General features: G+C 34.5%; 1 protein-coding gene across 10 annotated transcripts; it reads left to right on the forward strand.

Annotated features, from left to right (window-relative positions):
* The first annotated feature begins 1,381 nt into the window (after positions 1-1,381).
* Positions 1,382-14,111, forward strand: LOC117344317 (cAMP-responsive element modulator-like). Of its 10 annotated transcripts, none has more exons than XM_033907029.1 (7): positions 1,382-1,511; positions 6,086-6,291; positions 8,104-8,186; positions 9,384-9,526; positions 10,226-10,387; positions 11,523-11,667; positions 11,985-14,111. In XM_033907029.1, the coding sequence occupies exons 2-7, from the start codon at positions 6,094-6,096 to the stop codon at positions 12,127-12,129; spliced, it is 876 nt and encodes a 291-aa protein (XP_033762920.1). In that variant the 5' UTR covers positions 1,382-1,511; positions 6,086-6,093; the 3' UTR covers positions 12,130-14,111. The 10 variants fall into 10 exon arrangements, with proteins under 10 accessions (XP_033762920.1, XP_033762927.1, XP_033762928.1 ...); XM_033907036.1 differs by having other exon boundaries at positions 10,229-10,387; XM_033907037.1 differs by having other exon boundaries at positions 9,384-9,520.
* Positions 14,112-16,410: the final 2,299 nt, after the last annotated feature.

Raw genomic sequence — 16,410 nt, forward strand, 5'->3', positions numbered from 1 at the left:
GATCAATTTAACTGCTGAATTTAAAAAGGATATGCTTCTTTTGTCATTTCCAAGAATATTCACACATACATATATATAAATATATGCCCATATATTAAGGGGGATTCAAAATAGCAGAATTCGCGTAAAATCAAATTTGTCAAATTCTAATATTCGATCAACAATAGCTCAAAAACGAGCAAACCGACATACGATTTTCTTTTCATTTTTTAAATCTCGATATTAGGCCTATCCCCTTCAAAATCAGAGACTCTCTGTCAAAATGGGGTAAAACAGAAAAATTAGTCTCAGAAAAATGCATTTGAGCAGATCCTTAAACTGTAGATCTACGTGGTCCCGACAGTCTCAGAATGAAGGATTTTGCCCTATTTCTTCAATAGCTTCTAAGGGCATATATGCGGCCTCCATACATACCCTTCTGTTTGAGTCCCCCTCTCCGTGACCCCCCCCCCCCCCCCCCCCCAAAAAAAAACAACAAACAAAACAAACAACAACTACAAAATAAACTAAAACAAAAAGGTTAAATCAGCCCCTGGATTGAATTCTCAATATATGAGTTTGATTAGATTCTGGAGACTACACACAGTCTCATGTCCAAACCACCGGCTGCTGAAAAGTAGGTTTAGGCCAAGTTTACTAGATTCTAGATCTAAGCTTAGTTTAACGTTTTCATCGGGGACAAAACTATTTTCTAAATCGTGGGCGTGATACAGTTCGCGATGGATGGTCACGATTTATGGATGTTATAGAACCGTAGCTATGCTGTTTTTTCTTGTGAAACGGAGTTGTTCAATTTATCTAAACTGTCGCCGCATATAACCTATTGTTTCCGAATATATTCAATATGGCATATCGCCCACACAAATCGGCCATTGCGTGCTGAAATAATGGAACAGTCCACACAGGGGTGATATCTTCTTAACTTGTGATTGTACGGGGTCGATGAGTTCCCAATATAACGGTAACGTAAACTTCAAACACGTATATCTTTACATAAGCAGAGAAATTAACACTTTAAGTATTTTCCAAATGCTAGAAAGTGTGTATCGCACTTTGTATACCAGGAACACCCCTTATGCCGCACGACCGAAGTACAGCACATTCCATTGCCTAGATCGCCGCGGTCGAATATAGTATCCCAAGTTGCTCAAAGTACACGTGCATGCTCAGCAATATTTATTTAAGTTTTCATTAGAATATATCAATCAATATGAATTGTATGCATTAAAGTATTTACTTCTACATAATGGTAAAATATAATCAAAGACGCAAATCACTTACGAGAACACACGAAAAAGTAGTTCTCAATTTTGGGTGAAATGACGTCATTCTATATTCATCAACCAATCAAACGTACGTATTGTGGAAATCCGTCTGTAGGAATACAGTGTTATGCGGTCTTGTTATTCAGGATCGTGACGCTGCTGTTGTATTTTGACGTGGCGACTACGTATTCTGCAAATTTATCCACTCCGATTGCTGCAAAGTTGGTGACGAAAAGTACGTAACTGGTAAGTACTCGATTGACGAAACACAACAATCAAGCGTGGTGTCAAACATGATACCATCTCAGTGGATATTATCTGTCAAATTCAGCAAAAATAACAAGCTTGAAAATGTTTCGTCAAAAGAAATTTTTCTAGTCGATGGCTAAGCATGAACTTGTTTAGCATTGACTTTTGCCGGGAAGTGTTCTGCTAACCTACGGAGTTTCCATGAATGGGACATTATAAATAGGTACGCTTCATTACGTTGTCTTTACTACGTCAAAGACATCATCGGGTGCTTCCCATATTTGGGATTTCCTAGCGGAATATGAGTTTAACCCGACTATAATATCGTATTATAAAATATGCACATTTTTATTCAGGATATGAACTTACATTAAAAAAATGATGAATATAGTTTTGATATCAGAAGATGATTATTTTTTATTTTAAAACGAATATATAAAGTAAGTCATCACAAATGGGCACTATTCTATGTTCAGAAGCCGATGTATATATAAAGTATATACGGGTATACTAATAAAAGACTTATTGGGTGTATATATTTCAGTTGTGGAAAAAATGTTTGAAATTTTGGAAACTCCTCAAGAGTTGTAATGTAGATTTTAAATATTTAAAACATATTCAAGGACTTTTTATGAAACCTATAGTTAAAAGAAATTGATGTTGAGTTAGGCCTAATCCTACCTAAAGGGAACTTGAAATATTTTCAATGCAAGCTTTAAAATTTATAATAGGCCTAAAGTTTCACAAAATACAATTATGTTTAAATTTGCTTTCATTCATTATCATAAATATAGCAACTGTTTTTTTTAGACTAATTGCGGTAAATATTACCAAAATGATGACTGCTCTAGATCTTGTTTTACTACTTTAATAACAGTTACAACAGATGTTGTTGGTCATATTTCATAATTGTCCTCCCACATATAAGATGACAATCATAGTCTTAGAATGCATAACAATGTAATGTTATTGTCTGTAGAGACTATCAATTTACAAGTTTAATAACATTTCAATTGTGTTTTCACATGAAAGAAAAAATCTCCATAATGAAAGTTCTTTTCTAAATACATATTTCAAAGATCATTCTTAAATAATGGCTTACTTATGATAAATGCTCATGGTCCATTTTGGGTGCTGACATTTGCAAAAACTGAATGTGCTATAATGTACCATTTGTCATTATATATAGAGGTTACACAACGAGTGGTTGTTGGATATGGGTAATGGAATTTATTTCACTCGAGTAAGTAACTTTTGAAAATAAATTCCATATATATATAAAAAAAAAAATCATGAGTCTTGTGACCTGTTTCTATCGCAATGATATGGACTTCAATCTCGCATTATATGCAAATATTAAGGTATACATACAAGTGACGGCCAGGAGCCGGTGATGTGACTTGTGGTATAAACTGAATGTTATTCAACAGTTGTAATGATTATTGCATGCCTTAGGTGTTGAATAACACCCACCTATTGTGGTAGAAATATGTTTCTACCACAATACCCTGTATTATTCAACTCTCAGACCATCAGTTAATCATTACAGCTGTTGATTAACAATCTGTTTATACCACACATGGTATAAACTCTGTACGCATTTTGATTGGCTAACACGGTGAACTTTGACCCACCGGTACACTTTATTTGCATACACGAAATTATACTTGGCCACGTTTCCCTTTGATTCAAGCCGATATTATTGTGGTAGAAACAGGTCACACGACTCGAAATTGTTGGATATGGAATTTATTTCACACGAGTAAGTTATTTTTTAAAAGTTGCAAAAAACACTCGCTAAAGCTTGTGTCTTTTGTATCTTTTAAAAAATTACTTACTCGTGTGAAATAAATTCCATATCCAACAACCACTCGTTGTGTAACCTCTATTTCTACCACAATACCCTGTGTTATTATACCCCCGCAACGAAGTTAGGGGGGTATACTGGAATCAGGTTGTCTGTCTGTCCGTCCGTGTGTCTGTAGACACATTTTGTCCGGACAACTCCTCCTAAACTGAGGGGCCGATTTCAATGAAACTTCACACAAATATAGGGGACCATGTGTAGATGTGCATGCCACTTTCTTTTTCTCAAAATTATGGTTGCTATGGCACCTGGTCACTATAAACAGGTTTTCCGATAAGAACCATAACTTTCAGTTTGTCCGGACAACTCCTCCTAATCCGAAGGGCCGATTTGAATGAAACTTCACACAAATATAGAGGACCATGTGTAGATGTGCATGCCACTTTCTTTTTTCTCAAAATTATGGTTGCTATGGCAACTGGTCATTATAAACAGGTTTTCTGATAAGAACCATAACTTTAATTAAGTTTGTCCGGACAACTCCTCCTAAACCGAAGGGCCGATTTGAATGAAACTTCACACAAATATAGAGGACTATGTGTAGATGTGCATGCCACTTTCTTTTTCTCAAAATTATGGTTGCTATGGCACCTGGTCACTATAAACAGGTTTTCCGATAAGAACCATAACTTTCAGTTTGTCCGGACAACTCCTCCTAATCCGAAGGGCCGATTTCAATGAAACTTCACACAAATATAGAGGACCATGTGTAGATGTGCATGCCACTTTCTTTTTTCTCAAAATTATGGTTGCTATGGCAACTGGTCATTATAAACAGGTTTTCTGATAAGAACCATAACTTTAATTAAGTTTGTCCGGACAACTCCTCCTAAACCGAAGGGCCGATTTGAATGAAACTTCACACAAATATAGAGGACTATGTGTAGATGTGCATGCCATTTTCTTTTTCTCAAAATTATGGTTGCTATGGCAACTGGTCATTATAAACAGGTTTTCCGATAAGAACCATAACTTTAAGTTTGTCCGGACAACTCCTAAACCGAAGGGCCTATTTCAATGAAACTTCACACAAATATAGAGGACCATGTGTAGATGTGCATGCCACTTTCTTTTTCTCAAAATTAGGGTTGCTATGGCAACTGGTCACTATATTACTGGGTTATCTTAGTTAGCCTCTATTTCTAGTTCCAACCCTTCCAATTCACCATTGACTCAGTGCAGATTGCGGGGGTATTAGTCAGCCATCCTGGCGACAGTTCTAGTTTCACTTTCAAGCCAATGTATAAATGTGCATATAGAGGATATCTAACAGCGTTTTAAGTAATACCAAATATTTTTCACAAGTGTTCGGCACAAGTGAAAAATATCAAAATATTAGCCACACTCGTGAAATATATTTGGTATTATTTTCACAAGTGTTCGGCACGAGTGAAAAATATCAAAATATTAGCCACACTCGTGAAATATATTTGGTATTACTGAAGACACTTAGATATTCTATTAATAACATTTTTTATCAACGAAAAACCTACCCCGTATGCTAAATAGGCCAGCAGCGAAAGTTTGCATACAAAAAAAGTAGTTCCCCCTGTCCAGGTGCTGACATATGTCGGGCTTTCTGATTGGTCAATTATTTTGGTATTTTCTAATCATTAATTTGATTGGTCAAATCAGCAAAAGTGATATTTTTCAATATCACTTTTATAGAATGAATAATTTTTGATATTTCACTGGTAAAAATGTAATAAATATGTTATATTCCACTAGTTGAATATGACCTTTCAGCCTTTTGATTGGTCAAGAATTCAAACTTTGACTTGAGCTGTAATTAATGTTAATTGAAATCATCAATAATCGAATGAAGTCACATCACCGGGTCCCGGCTGTCTTCTGTACACACTTATTTGCATACCTGAAACAAGACTTGGCCACATTTCCCTTTGATTCAAGTCAATATTATTGTGGTAGAAACAGGTCACACGACTCATGATTTTTGGATATGGAATTTATTTCACATTCGTAAGTTATTTTTTAATATTAACAAAAGACACCTGCTACAGTTTGTGTCTTTTGTAACTTTTAAAAAGTGTGAAAAAAATTCCACATCCAACATCAACTCATTGTGTAACATCACAATTTTTTTTATATTTCCCTGTATTTTGTGGAAACATTATTGGTAATTAGGAAGCAGATTTTTGTGAATAAGCAGCAAGCCAAGTGTTGGGAATAGTGCATCAGGGGATGTCTTAAGGACCCAAACTGGATCATTGTGTACCTAAATGTGAAAGTGGAATGCTTTTCACATTTGATTTTGAATCTGCAATTGTTTCGTGTTCACATTTTTTTGCCTCAGAAAAGCATACAAAAAATGTGAGGGATATAATAAAGTAAAAGCAATACAATAGTACAGGGTCAAAAGAATGGCGTGATCATCACAATCTTCTTAACACCTTAAAAACACTAAGAGAACTTCTACAATAGCATGTGGTAGTGTCATTTGTGTATTCAGTCTTTATAGATTAACAAAAAATCACCCATGAATTTATCATACAATTATGTTACAGATAAAATCTTGCCAGCCAACTTAACGTCTGGAGTCTCTTTTTTGCTTCTATTAAAATTCTTTTGATTTAACAATTTATGTAGCAAACTATCATAAAATTTTGTGTGCAAATTAATAATTATTCTGGAAAGACGTAAGCATAATTCTGTTTTTTCTTTTCTTTTTAAAACTTTTTTGTAGCAGTTTAGATGTTTTTGCAGCCTTCTTCAAAGAGGATGTCAGAGAATGTAAATTCTGATGACATTGATGGGAACCCAGCTGCCATATCTGTGGTACATATGCCATCTCTGAATCAGCCAGTTCAAGTGCAGTCGGTAATCCACTCAAACCAGCCCTCCGTCATACAAACTGCTGGTCCAAACATACAGACAATTCAAGTTGTTCGAGTAAGTTATAATCCTCAGAGTGTTATTGACTATTGATTTTCAAACTGAACATATGGTGAAACTAAGTTAGAAGTTTACAACAGGCCCAGAAATAGAACCTGTTTATTAGCTCACCTGGTCCGAAGGACCAAGGTGAGCTTATGCCATACCGTTGCGTCTGTCGTCCGTCCGTCCGTCAACAATTGACTTCTTCTTCATAACCACTGATCAGAATTTGACCAAATTTTGTCAGAAGCATCCCTATGCAGGGATCACTTTGGGCAGAGATTTGGGGATTTTTACCCATGTTTTTCAAAAAAATCTCATTAAAAATTCAAAATTGTACCTCTTTATACAGACAAATCTCATAGGAATTTTGCTAATCTCATAAAATCTCCCATAGGTTTTAAGAGCCAGAGTTATCCCTGCCTATGGGGTGTGGACTCAAAATTGTACAAATGGTGGGGCTGACCCCCCGGGGGTCTGAGGGGCGGGGCCAAAAGGGGTCAATTTGGCTCTATTAATATAAACGACTTCTTCTCTGAAACCAAGCAAAGGATATCGCTCCTATTTGCCTGGTAGCATCACTATGGGGTGAGGATTTAAAATTGTACAAATGGTGGGGCTGACCCCCTAGGGGGCCTGAGGGGCGGGGCCAAAATGGGTCAATATACCTATATTGATATTAACGACTTCTTCTCTGAAACCAAGCAATGGATATCGCTCATATTTGCCTGGTAGCATCACTATGGGGTGGGGATTCAAAATTGTACAAATGATGAGGCTGACCCCAAGGGGGCTGAGGGGTGGGGCCAAAAGGGGTCAATTTGGCTAAATTGATATGAACAACTTCTTCTTTGAAACAGCTCATATTTGACTGGTAGCATTCTTTTTGGTAAGGATTCAAAATTTTATAAAGGAAGGAACTGACCACCCGGGAGCAGAGGGCAGGGTCAAAAGGGGTCAATTGGTTTAAACAACTTCTTTTCTGAAACTAAGCAATGGATATCACTCACATTTGTGTGATATCATCCCTAAGTGCGCCAAAAGTCAATTTCATTTCATGAATTAATGCATTTTTTGGCATGCCTCACATACCCATATAAAATGCCTATGATATATTGACATAGCAATACCAGTGACAAATATACTTAATCATCATTCTTGTTTCATATGTCATGAAATCCAGGTGAGCGATACAGGCCCTCTGGGCCTCTTGTTTCTATTATGCCTTCTTTACAGTCTGGAATTTTTTGTATATGAGTAACTGTATGTTTAGGTGCTGTGCTTTGCAAACTAAGCCACCTCTGCGAGTCATCGCTGATCTTGGCGAGGACCAATCATTCGGAACTCATAGAGTCCTTGTGGAATCAATTATTGCTTATTTCTATGACAAATCTAGATGAGTTCAGGATGGGACTGAATAATTTCTTCTCAAAAAACAAATAACACATTTTATTGTATATTCATTCTATAAAAGTGATATTTTTTCACTAGTAAATGTTGCTTTTTCTGATTTTACCAATCACAACACTGCTAACAAATGACAATGTAGAAAATTAAGATTTGCTTATAATTATATAGCTCTTTGCCTTCTTATTAAAATGAAGTCAATGTATTCTGTCTTGCAGTATGACACATAATGTAAGAATGAAGATAGAATACATATCGTCACGATTTGGCATACATTTGTGAGCCGATAAAGGGGGCTACAATGATACTGCCTCTTTATATTTTGCTATGAAATGTTATAAACAGAATATCTAACAGTATCTTCAGTAAAACCAAATATATTTAACTAGCTATATAAATATTTTGATATTTTTTTCACAGGTAGCTGCAGTTGACGATGATATGAATGAAGATTGTGAAGGAAAAAAACGAAGAGAAATTCTGTCAAGACGACCATCTTATAGGTGAGGATATGCAAATACTTCTGAAAAAAACCCATTTATATTCTATCGTGGAAGATATGCCCTATAGAATCTCTACAGGATATAGAAAACAAATAATTGATGGTTGATAATCCACGCACAAACCTGATGTCACCTGAGTCCATAATGAATGGAAAATATGAAGCAATTGTAACAATATTGTACACTGGCTTACATAAAAAACACTTTGATATGAGACGAAATGAGTGTTTGGGGTAAATGAATATCTCATTTATCCATATATATGCGTATGTAAGGTAGGTGTTCTGTAATGCCAGATTATTTTTTCTACACCAAAATCGGTATCGGAGAATTCCATGTTTTTATGTAGTCCAAGGGCATTCATGTGGCATCTTAATGTATTATTATCTTCATTTAGGATCTTACAGAAACAGTGCATAGACTCGTATCAATATGGCTCTGAACGTTTCAACATTATATGCAATTAATTCCTTAATCTGTATCTGCTGGTTTAACTTTAAAAAGAAAAGGTGACTCAAATTCTAATCGCCTTTAATTTGTCCATCGTTGTGGGTCTGTAAACCAATTATATTTTCAAAGATCTACTAAGAAACACCTGAACCAATTTTAATGAAATTTTGCAGCAACCTTCCATGGTGAAAGGTCAAACAAAATTTTGAATTATATGGCCTGACTGACTCCCAGGGGCTGATGGGCGTGGTCGAATTTCAAAAAGGGTCAAATTGACAGAAATAATTAAAAACTCTGGTGAATGTCAATTCCCATGAGCTTTGATGCATTAAAAATAATATTCATTTAAAGTACTTGTAGTACTCGCATAAAACAGGAGAAAATTCTCCAAAACAGGAAATCCTTCAAGTTTTTATGAAATATGTAAGAATTATAGCAAAGAATAGGTATAAAATGTTGAAGTTTAAAGAATAATTCAATACACTGTAGTCTTTCATTTCCCCTTAATTTCATAATGGGTATTAGTATTCCCCAAATCCTAGATTAACCCCTGTATATATATGCATCTGTTATTTCATTTGATTTTTGAATAATCAAATCATGTAGATACTGCAATTGTCTGATACTATTCTGCAGACACTTGTCCGAAATAGGCTGTGCAAAAAAAACATCTTATGTATTATGATTGTCAAAATGAAATTGTACGATTGCATATTAAAAACATGATCATATTTTCCTTTTCTATAGAAAAATATTAAATGAGTTGTCATCATCTCCGGTGCCAAAGATAGAGGAGGAGTCCAACAGTAGCCAGAGTCAGGATGGGGAAAGTCAGGAGGCTGCCACTAATCTGTCCACTCACAACAACGTCCAGTTCCAGCAAGGTGACTGTTAGTATTCAGCTTTATCTTTGGCTTTCAGTCTTGTAATTTTAGAGTTGTAGAGTCTAGGGAAGAGTTTTGGGTCCTGTATATCATGTTAGAATATTTAATCCAATTTTTAAAGGATTTTGGAGAAAAAAAAGTAGATTGGACTTTTTAGTATATTTAACTATTGTACACAATGAAAATTTCAACAATATTTTTTTCTGCAAAAAATGTGTAAAATTCTCCAATCCTTGCCCAAACTATTCAGTGATATATAATTCCATTGTAGATCACTTATGGTGAATTCATATTCTGTTTATTGATTTCACTAATTAATGTTGCACTGTTGTTCAACTTCTAATCATTTGTCATAACTTGAGATACAAGTACTTACATATATATATATACATAAGGCCAGTCCTAAAAACTAGTCTAAACATGGAAACTAAAATTGAGACAAATAAATTGTTACTATACTTTTGTCACTGTGAAGTTCTGTAATAATTGTATCTGATAAGTTTTCTCACATATAGGGAGACCTAGGAAGGATAAATTTCAGTGACAAACATATTTTAGAGAAATTTGAGAATTGAAATAGCAGAAAATTCTTAAAATACAAAAGAAAAGCATTGGTTACATATGACAATTTTCCAAAATACCTAGGAAAATCACTGATTACTTACCTTGCTTAGCATACATATTATTTGTGATTTCTTGTTCTAGTAGTCCCCTCTGGAGCCATTCAGATAACATCTGATGGCACGTCAGTAGCACAGGGTCTCCAGACATTGACCATGACAAATGCCAGTCCAACAACATCAGCTGCAACAGGTGCAACCATTGTGCAGTATGCACAGGGACCAGATGGACAGTTCTACATACCAGGTACTGTACCAACCAAATTAAGTTCTGATCAGTTTTACAAAGAAACTACAAAGTAATACAAATATTTCGACTATAATCTGAAACTACAAAGCATAACCATTGTATTTTGTTTTTAAATAGTGACCAAAAGTTAGAGAGGGCCTATTTGACATTTATCATACCATGAATCTCCCTTTTATTTGATTCTGGACAATGATAACTGACCTGTTGATGTTTTTTCATCTGAATACATTACATGATAGCGATAATGACAAGAAGATGCAAATAAATTATCACTGGTATACCATAGAATGTTTCCTATATTCTGATAATTTGTGTGCTCCAGTTAATGTTTAGCCCACCATCTGATTGACCTTCATCTGTGGTTCGTTCCTCCCTCCTTTCCTCCGTAAACAATTCTTGTTATTGCTGTTCCTCAGAGAGTACAAAAAGGATTTTTCTCAAATTTCCACTTGGTCCCTAGTTATGCATATTGCATTTTGGGACCGATAGGAGAATAGGTTGCCATCTTGGATTTTGACAATTGAAGTTTGTTATCGCTATTTCTCAGAAAGTGCTCAATGGATATTTCTCAAATTTCATATGCATGTTCCCCTTGGTCCTTGGTTATGCATAGTGCATTTTATGAATGATCAGAAAACACATGGCAGGCAGGAGGCCATCTTTGATTTTGACAATTGAAGTTTGTTATTGCTCAGAATGAACTAAAGGGATCTATCTCAAATTTCATCTGTAACTTGGTTCCCCTTGGTCTTTAGTTATGCATATTACATTTTGAGACAGACTGAAAAACAAAGTGGTGAGCGCCAAAATCCCTCTGGGATGTACTTGACTTTTTAAGTCATTGTTGGGGTAATTTGTATGTGTTTACACACAATTTAAGGGGTGATTGACAAATGTATATGGGTATTTCATGTGTTAGCAGCTATACTGGAGCACTGCATCTAGTTAACCCTATGGAATTTATGCAGTGTATTAAATAATCCAATTTTTTTTTTTTTATTTGCAAAATCCATCTTTTTAAAATTCCTCAAACTTGATTCTCATTTAATGCAGAAATGGAGGTTCAGTACTGGAACAACTGCAGGGTTTTATAAAGTATATTTATAATTTATGTAGTTAATTCATCTTTCAGGCACAGTGCAAGCATACCAAATAGCAACGTCTGGTTCAATACCACAAGGCGTGGTGATGGCTACAGCTGGAAGTCCAATGTCTAGTCCTACAAACATGGGGGAGGAAGCGTCGCGCAAACGTGAACTCCGACTTCTTAAGAATAGGTACAGAACATTTATAAGGCTTTCAGAAATCATTTGTATTGCAAAAATATTTTCTGTTCAGTTGCATCTAGTAAACAATCAAACATCTAATATATAAGCCCAACACTATTTATGATATCTCGGGGCAATATCAATGAGATATAAATAATTTTGTGTGCTCAGAATATGGAAGTGAGAATGAAGACGGAAAAAGAAAGATTACGTAAAGTGTTTGGAAAACAGAGTTGCTGTTCTTGAAAATCAAAACAAGACATTGATAGAGGAGTAAAAGATCATTTAACACAGTCATTAGGAAATAAATATTTTTGATATTTCAGGGAAGCAGCTCGGGAATGTAGGCGGAAAAAGAAAGATTACGTAAAGTGTTTGGAAAACAGAGTTGCTGTTCTTGAAAATCAAAATAAGACATTGATAGAGGAGTTAAAGGCTTTAAAAGAACTTTACTGTCAGAAGGAGGGATAGAGGTCAGCTGTGATAATCCTTGTTATAATATTGCGTGGTTTAACCTGTACAGGGGCCACAGAGGCTTTCTTAAAGCTACGCAAGAAGGTTGAAATCCCAATGACCAATAACTGGTGAGTGCTAGCCACATGGCGCCCTGCTGGCCACGGGTATGCCATGGTCCTGTATGTGATGTTGATCGTCTCATACACAGCGTCCTGACCACTACACCCACACTGGGTTTTCGACACAAGATTTCCATTGGAAATTCTCACATTGTCAGTCGTTTGTAAAGCTGTATAATGTTGAATGATTGTCTGGATTTGCTGGAGATACAATCTGAGAGCTTAAGTTCAGAGCTAAGATGGATAAACTTGACAATTCTTGAATAAATATATATATATATATATAAGTCTGAACAGCTACATAATGCCTAAGGTATCAATTATTTCTTCAGTATTTCACTAGTCTATTTTTGACCAAGGTTTAAAAAAAACAACCTTGCAGTGTACCAAATAATATCTGATATGTTTGAAATATGTGGCTGCAACAGTTTTATTGAAAAGAAGACCTACTTTCTTGTCACACACATTTATGTTTTCTTTATTGATCTGAAATTATGTATTTTGAATTGTCTTATCTGTTACAATTAACATATGTACATCTGAAAATAAGTATACATTGTGCTTCTTTTTCTGTTGAGTCTATAAAATGAAAAGGAAGTTGATACCGATAGATGTTTGATGTATTTTGTCTAATTGATTGAAATTAGGGTGCCTTATAAAAATGCTACATGGCAAACAAATATCATGCATAAAGAATTGAGGGTCGTGTACTAAGTATTTGATGGTTAGGAGTTGTTGGATGAGAGAGAGTGTTTTTATGGTAAAGTTTACTTGTTGTATTCTTTGCTCTTCTGTTAAGTTTTGCAGAAATTTTCTATTGTAATCATTGTCTTTACTCTCAACATTGAGTAAAGTAATACACAGGAGAATCTTGTGTTTTAGTCATATATATAGCATTTTGTTTTTATCATCATTGAAGTCTCGTACATGTGATTTGATTTTGTGACACGTTTTAAATTCGGTATTTCTTTCAGATGGTTATATTTAATACACAATGCTATAGACCAAGAAGTATTCTCATTTGCTCAAAATTCCTAAATTATATCAGTGTACTGCCAAAACATTGCATTTTAGGCTAGACATCTGAGAACAGCATTATGATCCTCATGATGTAACATGCACATTGTAAATTGCAAGGATCAGTATAACAACAACACAAGATAATACTGATGGCAATTTTGTTGCAGTACTAGTCCATTCTGTAAGTTTTGGACACGATGAAGTTGTAAGTCTAATTGACTTTCAAAGAAAAGAATCTCAAACTTGTTCAATCCAGATTTAATGATGCAATATTGATATAACTTTCATTTTGATTTTGATTTATATCCAGGGTAATTGTAACATTATCTTGAATGATACATACATTTTGACAGCTCTTTGAAGGCTTCAAATCTGTGTACTCTTGATAACATCCAGTCTAGGTACACATTTTTTTGTAGGATTTTCACCAAACTGAAGGAGACACTTCAAAAAAGTCTTTTTTTATATAACATGTTAACATGGAAAAAACATCTAAAATTATGCAAAATATATGTAAAAAAAATAGTGCGACTGTTTTAATCCTAATAGATATGGATTCATTCCTTTGTTCTTGTGGCATGACTTGTGTTTCCTTTTCGTGAGATGTTCATAATATTGATGAACAATTTAATTTATTGTGTCACTTATGGCAAACACAGTATTTGAAAACAGCAGAGTTGAATGTATATATATTGTTCATTTTTAAGGCGATAGTATTTATTGCAAAATTAGTGAGTAAACTTCATGGCAAAAGAGTATTGTTTTCACATCTTGATGTTTTAACTTAATTTTACATTGCTGTAAATGATCTGTTTATCTTACAGCATCATCATCAACATAATAAAATGTATAACATATCATCTTGTTCTGTTGTCAGTTCAGCCCAGCATCATCAGATGGTGGGCTATTCAAATTGCCTGGTTGGACAGGCCATCCATAAAAAAAATCCTTGTTTTCACTATTTCTTGAAAAGAACTTGAGGGTTCCTCAAACTTAACAAGGAGGTTGCCCTTAGTCCCCAGTTGTGCCCACACAAAAAGATTCTGATCAAGAAAACAAAATGGCCGACAGGCAGACGTATTTTGTCAAAGGCTGGGTTACTGGTAATGTTCATAACCGGCATAACCCTTTGTTGAGAATCAAAGTCTCAGTGTCATCTTTGCATTAATGACAAGAGGTATGTGGCTGTGATCAGCGACTGGAACCAGTTCTAATAAATGGATCGCTGACCTATATCTATTATAAAGATACATATGTACTTGTGGACAGGAGTGTCGATTTATACGCCTCTCGAATTTGACCAGAGTATTATGGTTCAGAAATGATTGATCATCTGTGAAGATTTTAATCCTGATATAGATTACGACAACAGTTATAAAGATGATCAATAATGCAAAAGCCAGGGACAAAATCTGAGAAATTATACAGTTGATATTTAAAGAGTTTATCCAGATTTTGTTAGATATACATGGATAAAATCAAATGCACTTAAAGACAAGAATAATTTTTTTCCCAGAAATTTTATCATCTAGTTCAAATCATTCCAATTTAGAAACTGGATATCGGTCTTGTTACTTCATTCCAAAAAATAACAGTTAAAATTCATGAATTAAATTTTTTTTTTAAGGACTATGAAAGTTTAATAAACCCTTACTACATGATCTAGAATATACAGATGTAGTTGGACTGTATTACAGAAATTAAATGCAATATTGTCTACCAATTTATAACAGTAAATATTGATGATATACCAGAGTTTATAGATGGAAATTATTGTTAAGAGACTTTATTAATGAAATGAGGTAAGACCATCTCGTATGCAGCATATAAAAAGAAACTTCAAAAGAAAACCGACTGAAAGAATATACAGTTTATAGAGGAGCTGGAAAAGAAAGATATTATTAATATAGCAAAATAGATGTTAAGAAAAAAGAATCTGAGATAAAAATTTAAAAAAAAATCCGGGAGTATACTTAGATCAAGTTATTTTTTAAAGTCTTGAAAATAGGAATTTCATATCAATAATTTCTCCAAAAATACAAATAAATGATGGTAGTTTGATGACAAAACAAGAAACTATAACAGCTGGGGTAAAAGTTAACAGAATACAATCTGTTCTTGATAAAATTATTTGTAAAGACCCGACAGGATTTCTTGTCGGTAGATGTATGAGTGAAAACACAAGACTTATAATTATGATGGAAGTTTAAACTCAAACTGTATTTTATTTGAAAATTTCCATTTAACGGTAAATAAACAAAAAAAACACAATAAGAAACAAGTGTCAAGACCCTTATATCACTGTAATGACTGGTTGACATCGTGATGTATCTTGGGTTTTGCAATAAATATGCCATACACGTTACATAACAGCATAGACATGATAAAACACAACGTTGTATCATAATGACAAACATATTTTATTGACATACAAACATGACAAAGGGATTAGTCAGCAAGTTTTACCAACTTATAAACGACTTCTCCCGTAATAATAACAAAATAATAAACAATAGCATAGTCACATGATAGCATATACAAATATTCAAAAATTTGATAAAGAAACGAAAATATAATAAGCGACATATCAGAGAGAGAAAGAGAGAGAGGGGGCAGGAGGAAGGAGAGGATAGGTACATATAAAGTTAAATAGCTGCATCGGGAAGGATTTCAATTATACATGTACTTAAACAATTAGAAAAAAGAAACATTTATTATAAAGAGCTATGTTGCCAATATACATTAGTAGTGTAGTAGGTCGATAAGAAAAGTAGGTGCCAGATTACTGACTATAGAATAGAATAAGGAGAGTTTCCGAGCATCCCTTCTCTTCGAAAGGGGTAACCAACCGGTTTCTATATATAAGAACTCTGTTTTTGTGAATATGGGCAGCCCTATGACTATTCTTGCGGCCTCTAGATTTATCTTTTCTAATAACAATGAGTTTGTTGTAGGAGTCTAATTACATCACTTGGAATATTCGACCAAATAATAGCATACACTGTAGTTAATAAAAAGGAAGAGAAACGTGAATGTGGGATTCGCTGCTTCCATCTGGCAGTGGATACATATTTAAATGTAATTCAATAATACTAATTAAGGGTTGTTCAAGTCAGATGATCGTTCAGGACCATCGGCCTCTTGTTATATAGTATAG

Source organism: Pecten maximus, chromosome 15 (genome assembly GCF_902652985.1).
Source record: "Pecten maximus chromosome 15, xPecMax1.1, whole genome shotgun sequence".
NCBI classification, from domain to species: domain Eukaryota; kingdom Metazoa; phylum Mollusca; class Bivalvia; order Pectinida; family Pectinidae; genus Pecten; species Pecten maximus.